The sequence below is a fragment of the Denticeps clupeoides genome, chromosome 16, assembly GCF_900700375.1.
Source record: "Denticeps clupeoides chromosome 16, fDenClu1.1, whole genome shotgun sequence".
Taxonomy (NCBI): domain Eukaryota; kingdom Metazoa; phylum Chordata; class Actinopteri; order Clupeiformes; family Denticipitidae; genus Denticeps; species Denticeps clupeoides.
Genome location: NC_041722.1, coordinates 9,812,675 through 9,830,146, shown reverse-complemented (window position 1 = coordinate 9,830,146; position 17,472 = coordinate 9,812,675). Strand labels below are relative to the sequence as shown.

At 42.5% G+C, this 17,472-nt stretch overlaps 1 protein-coding gene across 10 annotated transcripts in view; it reads left to right on the top strand.

Annotated features, from left to right (window-relative positions):
- chd9 (chromodomain helicase DNA binding protein 9) overlaps positions 1-17,472 on the top strand; it is a 64,881-nt gene that overhangs the window by 30,572 nt on the left and 16,837 nt on the right. For 8 of the 10 annotated variants that reach the window (XM_028955812.1, XM_028955815.1, XM_028955814.1 and 5 more), the window contains 16 exons: positions 6,129-6,240; positions 7,539-7,667; positions 7,762-7,830; positions 7,932-7,987; positions 8,334-8,451; positions 8,698-8,784; positions 9,252-9,389; positions 10,150-10,271; positions 12,510-12,753; positions 14,162-14,338; positions 14,480-14,623; positions 15,067-15,322; positions 15,630-15,840; positions 16,345-16,540; positions 16,873-17,040; positions 17,204-17,389. In XM_028955812.1, coding sequence (XP_028811645.1) covers positions 6,129-6,240; positions 7,539-7,667; positions 7,762-7,830; positions 7,932-7,987; positions 8,334-8,451; positions 8,698-8,784; positions 9,252-9,389; positions 10,150-10,271; positions 12,510-12,753; positions 14,162-14,338; positions 14,480-14,623; positions 15,067-15,322; positions 15,630-15,840; positions 16,345-16,540; positions 16,873-17,040; positions 17,204-17,389 — 2,413 coding nt within the window. The remainder of the gene's footprint in view (positions 1-6,128; positions 6,241-7,538; positions 7,668-7,761; positions 7,831-7,931; positions 7,988-8,333; positions 8,452-8,697; positions 8,785-9,251; positions 9,390-10,149; positions 10,272-12,509; positions 12,754-14,161; positions 14,339-14,479; positions 14,624-15,066; positions 15,323-15,629; positions 15,841-16,344; positions 16,541-16,872; positions 17,041-17,203; positions 17,390-17,472) is intronic. The other 2 variants (XM_028955818.1, XM_028955811.1) reach the window with 1 other exon arrangement.

Genomic DNA, 17,472 nt, shown 5'->3' with positions numbered 1-17,472 from the left:
TAATCTGCTTTCTGAAATGGCTATATATGGGACTGCATAATGTTTTCCATATTTCTTCTCATAAAAACCCCTTTTTTGTCTGTGGTTGAATTACAGTTAGTGTGTTAATGTAATTGGCTGTTATTATCTTTGTTTGAATATAGTGCCATTGTCCTGGTTAAAGGTGGTGGCATCCATGACCCGTTGCCAGGTCTGCTCTTTTGTTTACATGTAAACACAGCTGGTGACATGGCTGGATTAGAGCGCGAACTGGGCGCCATTTGTATGGATGTGTCTGTGCTTTTTGGGACCCTGCAGAACAGAGGGTGAGGTGTGCTTCTTGAGAGGAGGAGGAGGAGGAGGAAGAGGGTGGTAGACACTTCCATTCATACAGGGATTCTCGCACGTGCCTGGCTAGACCCACACTGCTTTGGGCTTAATCCTCGCCTTTCCACCCACCCACTCTTTGATTTATTCCTGGTGAATGAACAAAGCAGCACTGTTGTGGTATACGTTTGTTTGGAAAAGGTGTGCTACTGTGGGTGCGTTAGAATATGCCTCACCAAATGTGCTACTAAAGATAGGGGAAAAGTGTAAATAAAAAAAAACACACACACAAAACATTCTTCTTAACGAAGTTACAACTTGTGTAGTGGTGGTTGGACGTTTTATGATGTACATTGTTCCATGATCCCCATAAAAATATAAACCTTCAGTGCGTGTGAGAGAGACTTCATGTGGACACACCCTGGCTCTCTGATTTCTTTAAAGGGGACGAGACACTATTTATTCACAATGTAGCTGGAGGAAAGTGCATTTCAAAGCATTAGAATCAGCCTGTTGCAGCAGGTTTGTTTTTCACTCGAAAATTGTATATTTGTTCCATGCTTTTGTGTTGAGTGATTAGTGCATGTTTCCTTTTCATTTCTCGCTTTATAATGCTGAACATTTTTATTACCCTTCTGACCGAGTTAATAAAGTAGCAGCACAGCCCTTGATATATTGAAGTCCTTTGGGAATTATTTTTTCCCAGGCTGTGTTTTTGAAAAAATTGAACAAATTTTTTCCATTTTAGATGACCTTTGACTCTACTTAAAGCATTGCTCTGTTATCTACTGCATGGTGATGGCTGGCTGTAGAGCTGTATGCTGCTTTCAGTCCAGTGCGGTTGTGTGAGTGTGCCGGTGTGCATGAGGTAGGCCCGCCTACGTCCATCTCCGGTTAATTTAGGGGAATAACAACATTGATGTGGAGCTTCATTTTTGTTCTCAGTGCTGACCGCATGCGAGGTACAGTGTGGTTAATGGAGTAAAATGTGAACACGCTGTGGTCCATACAGTCTTGGTTTTGACTGTAAACCATTGGGGGTTTTCTGTTAGGGTGCTCTGTAACTAGGCCTGAGGTGCAGCGTAATGTGGCCCAGTTGAAGAAATTTTATATTAATCGTAATTGACAATATGTAATATTTAATAAATATTCAATATTTAATAAATATCAATTATGATACAGGGCTGCTTAGAAGTAGGTCTAGGAAATGGTAGTAGCCTAGTGAGTAATACACTGGTCTATGAACCAGAAGACCACAAATTCACAGGTTCAACCCCCACTTACTACCATTGTGTCCCTGAGCAAGACTCCAGGGGGACTGTCCCTGTACCTACTGATTGTAAGTCGCTCTGGATAAGGGCATTTGATAAATGCTTTAACTATATATACTGAGTATGACTCATAATAAGATGCACTGACTAAAAGCAATAATATCATGATGGTATTGTTATTCATATTGATACTTATATATATATATATATATATATATATATATATATATATATATATATATATATATATATATATATATATATATATATATATATATATATATATTGTACAGCATCTGTGTAACTGAATGAAAAATACAATTTAATTACTTACATTTTAATGTCAGTACTTTTCAACTGAAACACATTGATATTGGACACTAGTTGTTAATGATGTATCATTATTATTATTATTATTATTAATAAAACAATTCTGTTCTTATTTTATGTTAAGTTTGTTCTTATGCTTACATTTTACCATCCTTAGTCAAATAAAGAAACTAAGCATTTTAATTTAACTGATATTCAAACAAAATTTCTTCAAGTCTACTTCAAATTCTACTTTCTTTTATTGCACACAGAAATTGAACAGCCCCTTGTGCCTTACTGTAACACTTAGTCCATTTTTAGCTTGAGACTTACACCTTTGTGTAAGAAAATTGCCTTTATACATAAGCCATTTAGGCTGGAATCAATGCCTATGCCACCCACTGTTTTTCCTGCATTTCAACAGATTTTTCCTCCTTTTTACTTGGTGGTTACACATTTAGAATATGCTCATTATTAATATTAATACCAAGTTATATATATTTGCTCTTAGCAGGATTCTCTCTTTGATTTAGAATTTCCCACTGTGCCATGTGCAGTCTAACCAACAATCTTAAGTCTGTAATCTAGGCGCTATGAACTGTGGGACATTTCTAAAGGAATAATGAACCTTCTGTTTGAGGTATGCCCAGCACTTGTTTGTAAATGCTTCTTCCAGTTGGTGCCTTGAACAGGCTCACGATCCCTTATGCCAAGATTATAAATAATTTTGTGTAGGCACTCACTCTTCAGCACAATTTATATGAATAGTGTGTGTGTGTGTGTGTGTGTGTGTGTGTGTGTGTGTGTGTGTGTGTGTGCACAAGCCTGTTTTGAGTCCTGGGTGACATTTGGTGATTGGAAAAATGGTGAAAGGGATATTTATTTTCGTGAAGATATTTTAGAAGTTTATTTTTATAAATATATATTTTCTTCATTGTTTCACTAGTATGTCTTGTGTGTCCGGTTAGATATATATTTGTGTACGTATGACAATAAACTTAGTGAATTGTAGAATTTGCTTGAAAACATTGACTATAAAGCCTTCATTTGCTGTGTGTGTGTGTGTGTGTGTGTGTGTGTGTCTGTGATAGGTAGTGTACTCCAGGGTGTTGCCTCCTCATGTTGAATCATCACACACTTCCTGACACTATCACACACACACACACACACACACACACACACACACACACACACACACACATTCTTCTTCACTGGGAGCTCCATCCCTCAAGTCATTTCACAGCTGCCGTCCTGTGTGAGGAGCTGAGCTTGCGTGTCGTGCACAGGATGTGACGTCATCGGTCTGCCACCCACACAGGCCTGCTTCCCTCACTGCACGCGTTGCCAGGCAACCGCAAGTCACATTGTGGTGAGGATTAGCAAAGTGTAATTTCATCGGGAGTAGTGGGGCCTGTGTGTCCTCACAGCAGATGGCCTTCCGTGTGAATCACCAAGCAAACAGTCTATAGGACGATCACAGATGCACTTCTGCTTGTGTCTGTGTATGTGAGTGTGTGCACATGCATGAGCGGGATGTAGAGAAGGAACATGCTGTGTTTTTGTTTCAGTCGATTGAAAGTCTACTCAGGAAGCCAGCAGCACTCTCTGCAGCCGATTAGGTCAAGTGTGAAGTAGGGAACAGTTCCTGTTGTGATCTTCTCAATTCACCATTATGAACAACACATGTTATCTCTCTATTGACCATGCCGATATGTTTTATATTGACTCACATTGACCAGTCTCTTGATCACCATGAAGCTGTTTAGTTTTGTTTGGGGTTTCTTTGTAGGCTAAGTGGGAGGAGTCTCTCTACGTTCTTGTCCACTGTTTACATGATTTCTTCATTTAACTGAAATGGGGTCAGAGAGAGAAATTTGTCGCATGTTTGCATGGTGGGAGGATGCGATTTCCTAATTTAGGAGAACTGGAACACCACCTGGTAGATATAAGCCCTGATGTCGAGAGAAGGCTTTTATTTATCACCATTAAATCAATACCAGGGTATGCAGTAGCACCAGCTAAAGCAATTGCAGTAATTCAGACTACTCAACTCAAAAAAAACAACCCCGACCAAGGGTCTGATCAAGTGTGAACGTTATCAAGTTTAGTTTTGTTGTGTAGCCAGAGCCAGTATATGCTGATAGCATGCAAAAACCTTTGCTTTAACTGCACACTGACCTTCAGTATAATCATTTACAGACATTTGTAACAAACTATATCAGCCAGTTTGTCATGACAAGCTTAGACCCAAACACGCAAAGACACACAATGATGCAACACAAGCTGCTCATTTGAGGAACCAGTTGCATGCTTGCATGTTAGGGTGTGCAAACGGGGACAAGGAGAGCAGAGGCTGGTCTCTGTTTGCAGGTGTAGTGCTTGAGTAACACTGTCAGACGTTGCAAGTCTCTGGCTTATTTTTAGGAAGAGGAAGACAATAGAGAACCAAATGAATGAGGCTAGAATGATTGTGCACACACCCATCCAAAGAGAAGACAACACTTAGCCACTGTGAGAGGGAGTTATATCTGCTGTGATGTAGGTCCTTCGTAACATTTAACCTGAGATCTGCCTAAGCATTTCAGAACGGTGGATTCGACTCACAGGCAGTCCTGCACCACCTCACTGCCAAAGCATGCAAATGGACCATTAGGAACGAATCCGATCCCCCTGGCGCCGCGCGAAATCTGTCCATGTACACACAGACACACGCAGCACTGAACTGCTGAGACTATCACATAAAGTCTCCCTCTCCCACAAGCACACACACCCTGTCCTGATGGGCCCTCACTCACTGCCAACTGTGCCACTGCATCAGCTGTGCTCGCCCCTCTGAGAGAGAGAGAGAGAGAGATGCTGGTCCCCATACGTTTGACTTTTATTTTTATCCCCCCGTCTCTGTCTAGACCAGTGTTGCTCAACACGCCCCGTGAAGGACCACTCTGTCAGCTGCAGTGTGTCGTCCTACATTCACCAACGCTCATTTCTCCTGTTAGACTCCAGTGCAGGTGTCCCCTACCCTAGTCCTGGTGGAGATGCTTGCTTATTTTTGGGTCCATCCTCATTTAACACACCCGATTCAAACTCCCTTCTTGTTGCCAGCCAGTTCTGGAGTTGATTTTAGGAGTGGTGGAAGCTGTGTGGGGTTCATGCCCCACAAATCTAGGGTGTCATGCCCTGCTCTAGGGCATGATACTTGTTAACCACAATTATCTAAATGTGTCCTTTAATGTGATTTTGCAATTTTATAGAAACCCAAATGTAAGATTTTTAGATCAGTTTTGTGTAACTTGTACATTTTGTAGATCATTTTGATATTTAAGTATATTTGTTTAAGTAAAGTGAAGTGATTGTCACATGTGATACACAGCAGCACAGCACACAGTGCACACAGTGAAATTTGTCCTCTGCATTTAACCCATCACCCTGAGTGAGCAGTGGGCAGCCATGACAGGCGCCCGGAGAAAATTATGCTTCACTTTTAGGTGTGTGGCGCAGGCCCAGCAATACTGCATATGTGTCATTGTTTCACTCGTGTTTTATGATCGAAGCCTGGAAAACATCGCCGTAACACACTAAGTCTCGTGTCCAGACTGTTCGGGCCTGTCGTAGTGACTTTGCTGGAAGGTGTGTGTGACCGTGGTCCACAATCTAGGCTGCCCAGCATTCTACCACGCTACTCTGCAGCCCTGTGACTCACACATTCTGTGTTCGTTTATAGTGCCATGTACTCATTATTGCAGGATTGCTCCATTTAGCTGTAATGAAAGAGGAAATTCATCCAGACCTATTGTATGTGTTTGTGCGTGCCTGTGTGCGTAGACGGTAATGCAAGTTAATTCCTGTTTTACAGCAGGTTTAGTCAAACTTGTCAGTGTTTTTCTTTTTTTTCTGTCCTTCTTGTGACTGAAAGGAAACTGTTTCTCTTTGTGATAGGATCCTTTCTGTGCTTGTATAAATGATTTTTTTGTTTGTTATTATTTTATTTTTAATTCAGGCAATCGGCAAACAAATTCTAGCAAAGCCCATGCACGTTCCACAGGTCATTTATTTTGCACAAGGACACCACTTGTATCATCATCCATAAATTATTCAAATGCCTAAGAGTTTTACATGAGCGCAGCAGTGGGAAAAGTGTGAGCGCGGGCCATTCGTTTTTATGAAGGGAATATGTAATTGTTTCTTTGTGTCGGCAAGGTGCCGCGCAAGAACAGTGCTCATGTGTCTTAATTGTCATTGCAGAAAAATTGTCATCAAACTCGGGAAGAAGAAGAAGCGGAAGCCCGAGTCTTCCGAGGAGGAGCAGTCTGATGATGAGCCTCCACCGCGGAGAGCCTCCAAAGACGATGATTCGGTGAGCTGTATACCACCCCCCAACGCACACTTATAGCTGTAATTTAAGATGTGAATGAGACTATCGTATCCAGACATGGATCGTGTATGTCCTGACGTCTGTGAGAACGAATGAAAAATGTTGCTCATTGTCTGCTTTGGGAGTGGAGTTGTTGGAGAGGAGACTCTCACTGGTTACAGCCTGTCCGGGTGCATTTAGAGAACTGGGGGATGATCATTTGCTCCCATCTCTCTGCCTGTTCAGATATAATTATCCTCATTAAATGGCACCCAGACTTAATTAAAAACTGTCTGCTGATGACTCATTTAGTTTTGGGTGGGGTGAGAATGAATGTCTATAATGTCTTCCTCACATATGCTTTAGCATAGCCTTGCGACCTTTAATGTTCGCTAAATTGAGATCATATGGGCTCTTGCCCAGCCAGACCTCCTGCATTTCTCTTTATTATTTCATCAGCGATGAATCTCATGTATTCCCCTACTTGTTCGCTCCCAGAGGAAGCATGCTGACAGCAGTGCCTTTGATCACCATCAAACTGATTTGTAGCAAAATAAGTCTTGCTAGTACTGATTGCAGCATGCATGTTTCAACTTGGGCTGCAAGAGAGTGGAACCACAGTGCACTACAGAGTTACAGTAAATGTATATTGTTTTCTTCAACCCTTTCTCTGGAATTTGAGGTTGTAGCTAAACGATGCAAATTCACATCCCTGTGATTTTGAAGAGAACTCTGAGAAGATCATGAAATCAAATTCAAATTATTTATTTGTCACATACACAGTCATAGACAGTTAGATATGCTTAATAGGCTGCTATAGACCACAATATTGCAAATATTGCAAGTATACAGTGAACCAATATGCAAATATTGCAAACATAACCACATATTACACTTATGTTTTAAACATAAAATATGGGTAACAGGTAGGGTGAAGGTGTGCAAATGAGTAAAGTGTAAGTAAAGTAAAAAAAAGAAATTGTGAAGTGAAAAGACAGAAATGTTTGCAGATTAATTTTGTTACAATTGTTAATTCTCTGACTGCATTTGCAGAGGAGCCATATCTTTCTTCAACTCCTTCATCTTCCCATCGAGACCAGATTTACATTTACATTTAATGCATTTAGCTGACAGTCCCGCTGCAGACATTCAGAGTTGAGCAAGATGCAAGGACACAATGGTAATAAGTGGGGTTTGAACCTGTGACTTTGTGTTCTTCTGGTTTAACACACTTGTCTATACACACTAGACTACTACAAGTGGAAATTTCTTTCTGAACGGGTTGTTTTGTGTGTTTGCAGAAAAGAAGGTCCAACCGGCAGGTAAAAAGGAAGAAGTACACAGAGGAGGGTGAGGAAGTAAAGGTCATCGCAAAAGCCAAGAAGACCAACACTGCTGCTCGCAAGGAGCCTGCAGTTCAGCTTTTTGTGGTACGAAGTCATCCTCATGATCCTGAAACTTTGTTTTATCAAAGTTGAGCAGAATTGGGGAAAAAAAAAAAAACATAATTCATCTGTTTTGCAGGAGAACCCAAGTGAAGAGGATGGTGCTGTTGTCGACAAAATCATGTCTTCGCGGATAGTGAAGAAAGAGGCACGAACCATCTACTCCTATGTTTATAACCCCAGTTTCTTGTTTGTGTTTGTTTATTAATTTTTTTCGCTCATTGTATCCTGCTCCATCCATCCATCCAGGTCTCTCCAGGGGTTGTGGTTGAAGTGGAGGAGTTCTTTGTGAAGTACAAAAACTAGTAAGGCTCATGTTTTAAATTCTTATGTTTGTTGAAGTGTAAATTGTTCCCTTTTTCTGCAACCGCTTTGAAGTTCAGTGCAAGGCGAAGGAGTTCAAGTTTAAAACAAGAATCTGAGCAGCGGCACGTTGGGGCCTGTCACAACACGACCGTGTGGAAACTGCTCTGCTGAATGAGTTTCATATGGATGCCTCTGTATTTATTTTAATTTTCTGCAGGCAGCGCTATTTGTGGTGTACAGTTGAAAGCGCGACGAATGGCCTCTCTGTGGGTTTGGCTTTTTAGGGGCATGGCAGCAGCAGCAATGGTCTTTGATGACTGATGTGCTCACTGTATGTCTCCACAGCTCTTATCTCCACTGCGAGTGGGCGACAGAGCGGCAGCTGCAGAAGGACAAGAGGATCCAGCAGAAAATCAAACGATTCAAGATGAAACAGGCCCAGAGAGCACACTTCTTTGCAGATGTAAGAGTGTGTGTGTGTGTGTGTGTGTTTATTTGTTAGGGTTCTATGAACTTCATTCATACATTGTGGGGAATTTACTTTAATTTGTATTACTGTCCAATTATGTAAATAATTAGTTTTGTGTGTGATTTAGTTTTGGTCTATTAGATTCCAGTAAATGCTGTCACCATGACTGCATGTGCATTGCGTGTGTGTCTAGTTCTATTTTGTTGTTAGAATGATCATCTTTTATTTTTTTTATTTTAGATGGAGGATGAGCTGTTCAACCCAGACTACGTGGAGGTGGACAGAGTGCTAGAAGTCTCCTATTGTAAAGACAAGGACACCGGAGAGGTGTGCCTTTTTTTTTTTTTAAACAATACATAGATATTAAAGTGCCTTTTACAAAGAATATGTTGCTGGACTATGGTGTGCGGTTTTATTGTTAAGCTTAAAAGAAAGTGAGTACTATGTCTTGTGTGAGTTGTGTGGCTGTCTGTGTGTGTCCCTGTAGTGAATCACCTGGTTAAATGACTGGGTGTGTGTAGTTTGGGGGAAATCCTGCTCTTTTCTCTGTATGTAGTCAGACCTGTATGTAAGTGCTGCTAAATAAGTCATTGGGTTTTTTAGGTTATTGGACATAAAGACTCAAATAAGAAAGGAGCCATGGCAAATTACACAAAGCTAAATCATGCCAATAATATGTTTAAGATTGTGGTATATGGTTGGATTACTTTACTGTTGTGCTGCTGTGGCATGCAAGAATATGAAGACTTGTGTGTTTTTAGTTACATTGTTGTCTTGTCTCTCTGTCTAAAAAGTCGGTGGTGTATTACCTGGTGAAGTGGTGCTCTCTACCCTACGAGGACAGCACCTGGGAGCTGAAGGAGGATGTAGACCATACTAAAATAGAGGAGTTTCAGAAGCTGCAGGCAGCCAGACCGGACTCCCGCAGGACTGTAAGTGTTTTACACTCCCACAAGTACACGCTTTTCTCTGTTAGTGCTTCGTTCTCTCTGTGTACTCCCAATACTCTTAACAGTGTAACTGTTAATTCTGCACCTTGATTTGTCATGGCAAATTCTGGAGATTCGTTCTGGAAAAATGTCCACAACAGGGAATTATAGTAGGCAAATGGTTAGGTTAGGCAGAAACCAAATCGGTGTTTCATTTTTATACATTGCTCTTGGTTATGCGTCATCAACACGTCTATGCCCAAAAGGTAGTTGCAAATGTGTGTGTGCGCATTATATATATATGTGTGTGTGTGTGTGTGTGTGTGTGTGTGTGTGTGTGTGTGTGTGTGTGTGTATATATGTATGTATGTAACCAAACAAATATATTATTTATCTGTGCTCTTTCATGCAAATACGAAGACAGACCCATAGAAAAACTAAATGTTAGCATGTGTGCTCAGTGAATGTAATCACCTAGCTGGCATCATAAATAATTTTCTGGCTGCAAATTTCCAGTTGAATTGGCCATGTTTATGAGCAACTTATGAGCAACTTGCTGGGCCCTGGTGGTCTTATCTTGGTTCTCTTACAACTCCTGAGCTCATTGCAGGTTCACATGTTCAATGTATAACTGTGTGAAAGTACATACTTTGCATAGCCCTTAGAGGTCCACAAATATACAGTCGATTCAATAAAAATCGGCCGACATATGTATATTATAACATTTTTTTTTTTCTCTTTTATTTTTTTTTTCCTCCTTCAGGAGCGTCCACACGCCAGTAATTGGAAGAAGAGGGAGCAGTCAAGGGAATATCGCAATGGCAACACGCTCAGGGACTACCAGCTGGAGGGGGTCAACTGGCTCCTCTTCAACTGGTACAACAGGTCAGTCACTGGTGTCCGGTGGCCCTGACTGCACCCTCTGCTCCAGCCTTTATCATGTCAGAGACCATCTGAATAGCCTAATATCCCAGAATCCCAAAACCTGATTTAAGCAGTATGGCCATATTGCTTGTGACTGAGTAGGTGCTTCAAAAAGGTCAGAAGAAATGGGTAAGGCGGTTAAGCAGGGATTTGGGACGCAGCCTGTTGAGCTCAGGAGTGCGTTTGCCTGTAGCCAGTCTTTAATTTGCTGTACCTTGTACTGGGCTGGTGTGTGTGCAGCGGTGTTCCATGCTCACAGGAGACATCCAGTGGTTGTATCTCACCACTGTTAATCAGTGGCAGAGTGACCACCAAAGCTAGGCGGGTGGCTCTCACACTGGGCACTGTGCCGCGTACCATGAAGACACCATGATGGATCGATGTAATAGAGGGTTACAGAGTGCGTGGGTGACTGTTATGCCCTGGTGTATGATTGGTCTCTCGCTGGGGAACATCTACAGGGTGACTGCCCCCAGTGCGAGCGCACAGCTGTATAATAGCCTTCACTTACACAGTGGGGGAGAAAGATCACGTGTGTGTGGGAGCCAGATTGCTAAGTAGTGCAGAAGAGGGGCCGGTACTGCATATCTGTGCCCACATCCCTGATACACTGGAGGCATGCTCACAGACCACACACATTCACTGTGGCTAAATACCTTTTGCTGCACTGGGCCCTGGTATTTGGTGCTTTTATTTGGACGATCGACTCTGCATATGCAGAAACTTCATTTTGTTATTTAGTCTGACTTTGCGCGAACAGTTCCCATAATGATGACCAAATTACGTCTGCCTAGTTCAATGGCTACCTCTTTAATCTTTAATAATTAAAAGTTATTGAATTTGGTTCACAGGTCTTACATTTAGTTCCCTGTAAAACCATGGCTGTCACTGCCGACAGGTTTTTTTAAAATTACTGTTTAAATTAACTCTTGAACCATTTGCGAAATAGAAAAAAAGAATAAAACTGTTTCTGAAAACAAAGAAGCTCCGCATTTTAATGATAATAGTGTAATTACGGGTAGTGGCAGAGTGGCACGCAGCACTGTACTCAGATCAGGAAGGCACTTCACTACTGGTCCTTGTCAGTCACTCACCCACGAAAGACAGCGGCGTCATTATTTGTAGCAGTGATGTGCAAATGTCGATTTAATCCTTTATGGGTCACACAATGAAAAATTTGACTTGGTTCAGCCAGTGCCAGGGAATGTGTGGGAGGCACATTGCATTTTGTGCTGAAAAACATCTTTTTTGTTTACACAGTGTTGAGATGGTTTGTTGAGAGATTGCAGCAGATCTTCTGTAGCCCTCAGAGGCCAATTTGGTCATTACTATTTTAACCCTTTGGGCAAAGTCTGACTATATAACAAAATGACGTGTCTGCATTTGTCCAAATAAAGCAATAAATACCAGGGCACAGTGCAGCAAAAGGTATGTAGCCACAGTGTATGAATGTGTGGTTCTGTGATCATGGATGAAAACCTGCTCCAGAGCGCTCTTAAACTCAGACTGTGGCGACGGTTCAACTTTCAGCAGGACAACGACCCTAAGCACACTGCTAAGATATCAAAGTAGTGGCTTCAGGACAACTCTGTGAATGTCCTTCAGTGGCCCAGCCAGAGCTGAGACTTGAATCTCTTGAAATAAATATGCATTATTACATAAAATCATCATCAAATAATCTGTTTTATTACCAGTTAGGTGGTATGAGCTGATTTTATTTTCATCTGCTTGCATATTCACATTTCCTCACCAGTGTGAATAGAGACAGGGACTGTATTGGAATGCAGCCACCTGGGCTTTCAGGTTTGGAATGGAAATACGTGGACCCTGCAATTAACACTTTATGACATCTAGCTGCTTCTCTAAAACTGGCCAGACCAGAGGGCGGAACGTGCCGATTCCCTCTGATAGGAAGTATCAATAAGAGTCTTTGTGTGAGGAAAGCAGAGCTGCGTGAGCATAAGAACTTGCTTGAGGCTGCATTCACATTCCGGCTGAATTCGATGAACTGTGAAAAGTTGTAGGCAGAATATTAAATAAAGTCTGAGATAAGGCATTTTATGCACTGGTCACTTGAGTGTCAAATCTGCTGCTCAGATTGAAGTGTGTCTACTGTGTGCAGCTCGGTATTGAGATGAGGTATTTTGGCTGCTTTCAGTGAGTAATACTTTTTCTTTATTTACTCCCCTGGATGCTCAGGCGCAACTGCATCCTTGCTGATGAAATGGGTCTGGGAAAGACCATCCAGTCCATCACATTCCTGGATGAGATCCGCCGCGTCGGCATCAAGGGGCCTTTCCTCATCATCGCCCCACTCTCCACCATCGCCAACTGGGAGCGCGAGTTCCACACATGGACCCACCTCAATGTCATTGTGTACCATGGCAGCGTGGTCAGCCGGCAGATGCTACAACAGTATGAGATGTACTTCAGGGATGCTCAGGTGAGGGTCCAGCACCTCATTCACATATTTTCATTGTCTATTTTTGATAGGGCTATCAAAGATCATCTGTTATTTTTTGCCATTAATATTAAATAACTGGTTCAAATTTTAATTTACACTATTAACTAGTGGTGTGAACCTTCACTGGTCTCACAATTCGATTCGCTTACGATAACAATTATTGATGCATCACGATGCATGCCATGCATTACCCTACATGGTCACAAGAGTTAAGGTCTCTTATACCTGTGTGGGCACTTTGATTTGCTTTATTGTTCTACATCCAACCCTGATGTTATTGTGACAAAACGGTATTCTTTACAGAATTAAAAATTTTAAATTCAAGAACTAAACATCTCATTTCACATGACCCTGATGGGACTATTTAGACTGTGTACAGATTGAGAACTGTACACTGTGTGGACGCTTTGATTTACTACAATGAGCAGAAAAAGGGTCTGTGTTTAGTCCGCACTCCCCTGACGCCACAAACGCCAGAAAAACGCCTGGTTCCAACGTCCATGGCGTCAGGTGAGTGTGGACTGAACACAGATCGTTTTTCTGCTCATTGTTTAAAATTAAAGTTGCTTTCAGACCAAATGCACTGCGGGGCTCAGCGCAAAATGTAAGCGTGTTTTTCTAAACTCCTGGTAAGATGATAATGTCGTGTTGTAAATCTCTGGACACTCAGAGAAGATCAGCTTTTCCTCCATTCCCGCTTCAAAGTGGCAGAAAGAAGCCTCACCTGCTTGGATACTATCGGTTGCTAGAAAATACATCATGGATGAGCTGATTTTATTTTCTGTGGCGGTTACTTTGTGAATAGTACCATGTTTAGACAGACTGGTGTGTTTTTAGTGGAGTGGTGGGTGAGGTTGTGTGAGTTTAAGTGCACACACCACGGGTGGCACTTGTCAGGCGCTGGCCCCAGGCAGACAGGCCCGCTGGCGCTGTGTGATCGGGGCTGACAGCACACGGTGCAGACATGGGAGGCAGGCTGCTACCAGGCCTCTCTGTAGACGCCTGTGATGTCACACCAGCCCTCAAGGCATGCCACTGCCTGCTTAGATCAGACCAGGGGAATAGTGGAGCATTCGCGAGAGTGAGAGTGGGGAAAAGCAAACCACATGGTGTGTGTTAGAGGAAAGAGAGTAGAGTCCAGGTAAGTCATAAATAGGTGCTTCACTAGCCTGTATGTACTTTATTTTAGGAGGGATCCTTAAATAAGGTTTATTTATTTATTTATAATGTTTTTTTTTTTTTTTCTATTTAAAATTTGACCTAACATTAAAAAGAATATAGTACACACAACTATTTTGATTTATGATTTGACTACCATCATTAAGTGCATATCTAATTCCTGAAGTGGCATTGCCTCATTCACGTGATGTCTATATTTGTTCTGCAGGGTCGTGTTATCAGAGGGGCATACAAGTTCCAGGCAGTCATCACCACTTTTGAGATGATTCTCAACGGCTGCCCTGAACTCAATGCCATCGACTGGCGCTGCGTCATCATCGATGAAGCTCACCGCCTCAAGAACAAAAACTGCAAGCTGCTAGAGGGCTTCAAGCTCATGAATTTGGTGCGTGAACTTGCTTTCCCACATATGCGACAGGATTTAGAGTGTTAATGTGTGATCATGCTATCTGACGCAAGTTAGATGTCAGCTGGCTATGTGTGGCATCTCCTGCTGAAAGCACTGACCGTTGACCTTTGTCTGCAGGAGCATAAGGTCCTCCTGACGGGTACTCCTCTGCAGAATACTGTGGAGGAGCTGTTCAGTCTGCTGCACTTCCTAGAGCCGGCCCGCTTTCCCTCAGAAAACACCTTCATGCAAGAGTTTGGAGATCTCAAGACTGAGGAGCAGGTACAGAATGCGCGTGTATATGTGTATGTTTTGCATAGTCACCTCAGATCATGACTTTTATGATCAACTGTTCAAACTCATGTGACTGTGCAGTGGTGGCCTCGTGGATAAGGAAACATACCCGTAATCGGAAGGTTGTGGGTTCAAATCCCAAACTGCCAAGGTGCCACTGAGCAAAGCACCGTCCCCACACAGTTCCGTCTTTTATGGCTGCTCACTGCTCACTAAGTGTGATGGTTAAATGCAGAGGTGCTGTGCTTCACAGTTACAATCACTTCATTTTCACTTTTTCTTGTTTGCCTTGTTCCTGTTTGCATAGTGTATAAGTCTGGTGTACTAATGTTTGACGAAACCAAATGGAATCTATCTAATTATGGCAGCATGTAACAAATTTATTTTTAATGTCTTCAAATGTACATACATTCATATATGTTTGTGTTCAGGTGCAAAAGCTGCAGGGTATCCTGAAGCCCATGATGCTCAGGCGACTGAAGGAGGACGTGGAGAAAAAACTGGCACCTAAAGAGGAGACCATCATTGAGGTGGAGCTCACCAACATTCAGAAGAAGTACTACCGCGCCATTTTAGAGAAGAACTTCGCATTTCTCGCCAAAGGTGCTGGGCAGGCCAACGTTCCCAACCTGGTCAACACCATGATGGAGCTGAGGAAGTGCTGCAACCACCCCTACCTCATAAAAGGTACAGGAATCATAAAAGTTGCAACAATGTCACTGGATCCTTGTTTTGAGACATGCATTGATGGCTACTCAATAGCACAGGGTCTAAAGGTTATATTTGGTTTCACTTTGAACTAGTAATGAATCTTTTTTTGGAAAGAACTGACTGTTTGGATTCAGTGAAGTCTGGTCCTGGAGAACCGACTAATTAAATGTGTTTATAATCTTTGGAATCTGATTACTTGGCTAATTGGACTGTAAGGTTTAAATGAAAAAGCTTTGTTTAATGAAGCAAGTCATAGATGCCAAGATCTACTTGCATGACACAGGGGCTGAAGAGAAGATTCTTGAAGATTTCCGTGAGGTGTACAGCCCCAATGCAGCTGACTTCCACCTGCAGGCCATGGTCCAGTCAGCAGGCAAACTAGTCCTCATAGACAAACTTCTTCCCAAGATGAAGGCTGGTGGCCACAAGGTCCTCATCTTCTCCCAGATGGTGCGCTGCCTGGACATCCTGGAGGACTACCTCATTCAGAGAAGGTTTGGTTTTCTTTCTTGGTTTATTTATTATTTTTTAATGTTTAATATATTTTGGAAAAATTGGGGTTGGAAGTATTCCATTTATTTTAACCATTTTAACATGGTTGTAAGGCTCTGAAAACCTTATTCATAACCATAACTCAGCTCCCCTCTCTTTTTAACATCTCGTACCGTCTCTGATGCTGAAACAGACCAGGGAAATCTTGATTGTGGTTTAGACTAGCAGGCTTGCAGGGCCTTGCCAGGGTTCAGTTGGAGGGCACAGAACCCCTGAGGAGCCCCTCGTCAGACTGAGGGCTGGGGGCAGCTGGAAGTGGGTCAGTGTGTGGTGGAGGTGGGGGTTGTAGGAGGGATACATCAAGGGCACTCCTCCAGGGGGAAAAAATGGGCTTTCCCTTTTCCCTTAATAGCCACATCTGATATGCACTTTGCAATAAACTGACGAATATAATGAAGAATATTATAGAATTTTTAACAATAACAACCTGCATTTGCTCTGCTCAGATACCTCTATGAGCGGATAGATGGGAGAGTCCGTGGGAATCTGAGGCAGGCAGCGATCGACCGGTTCAGTAAGCCGGACTCGGACCGCTTTGTCTTCCTGCTCTGCACGCGTGCTGGGGGTCTGGGCATCAACCTGACTGCTGCCGATACCTGTATTATATTCGACTCCGACTGGAACCCGCAGAATGACCTGCAGGTGGGATCCTAACGCTGAGACCAAAAAAAATCAAAAGAGCTTTCCTGAGTGATTTTTCACAATAAGTTGTCACTCTGCCAACAATGCAAGTCTCTGAGAATGTTCCTAATCCGAGGTCTTTGATCTTTTAATTGACAGAATTGCCATTACAGCATGTTCGTTGAATTGCATTTTTCTTTGTACAATACATAAAGAAACATGTTGAAAAGAAGACGTTTATAATTAAAATTTTTTTATTGTTGTGTTTTTAATAATCACTTAGCCAGTACTTAAGAGGTAGGTTATGGCTTGAGTCTACTGGAACAAACAGAATTTTTACTTTTTTCACTCAGGCTCAGGCTCGTTGCCACAGAATTGGCCAGAACAAAGCAGTAAAGGTGTACCGCCTGATCACCAGGAACTCGTATGAACGGGAGATGTTTGACCGGGCCAGTCTGAAGCTGGGGTTGGACAAGGCAGTGCTGCAGAGCATGAGTGGCCGGGAGAACAGCGTGGGAGGGGTAAGGCCATTGCAGTCCTCCTGCAGGGCATAATAAAGTGCATGGTGCTTTATTTTTCTCCCCCACACTAATGTGGTAAATAATTACATATTTTTTGCAAGAGCCTGCAGATGATGAGCTTGCTGATGAGAGCTTTGTCCATCACACACTCTCTTTCCTTTAGCAGATACAGCAGCAGCTGTCCAAGAAAGAGATTGAGGATCTGCTACGCCGTGGGGCCTATGGAGCCATTATGGATGAAGAGGACGAGGGGGCCAAGTTCTGTGAGGAAGACATTGACCAGATTCTCCAGCGCAGGACCAAAACCATCACCATTGAGTCTGAGGGACGAGGGTCCACTTTTGCTAAGGTATGGATTGTCTCTCAGCATTCCAACTGTGAATAATTGTATTCCTTTTCTCTGAACGATTGTTCATTTGCATTTTTGTTTTT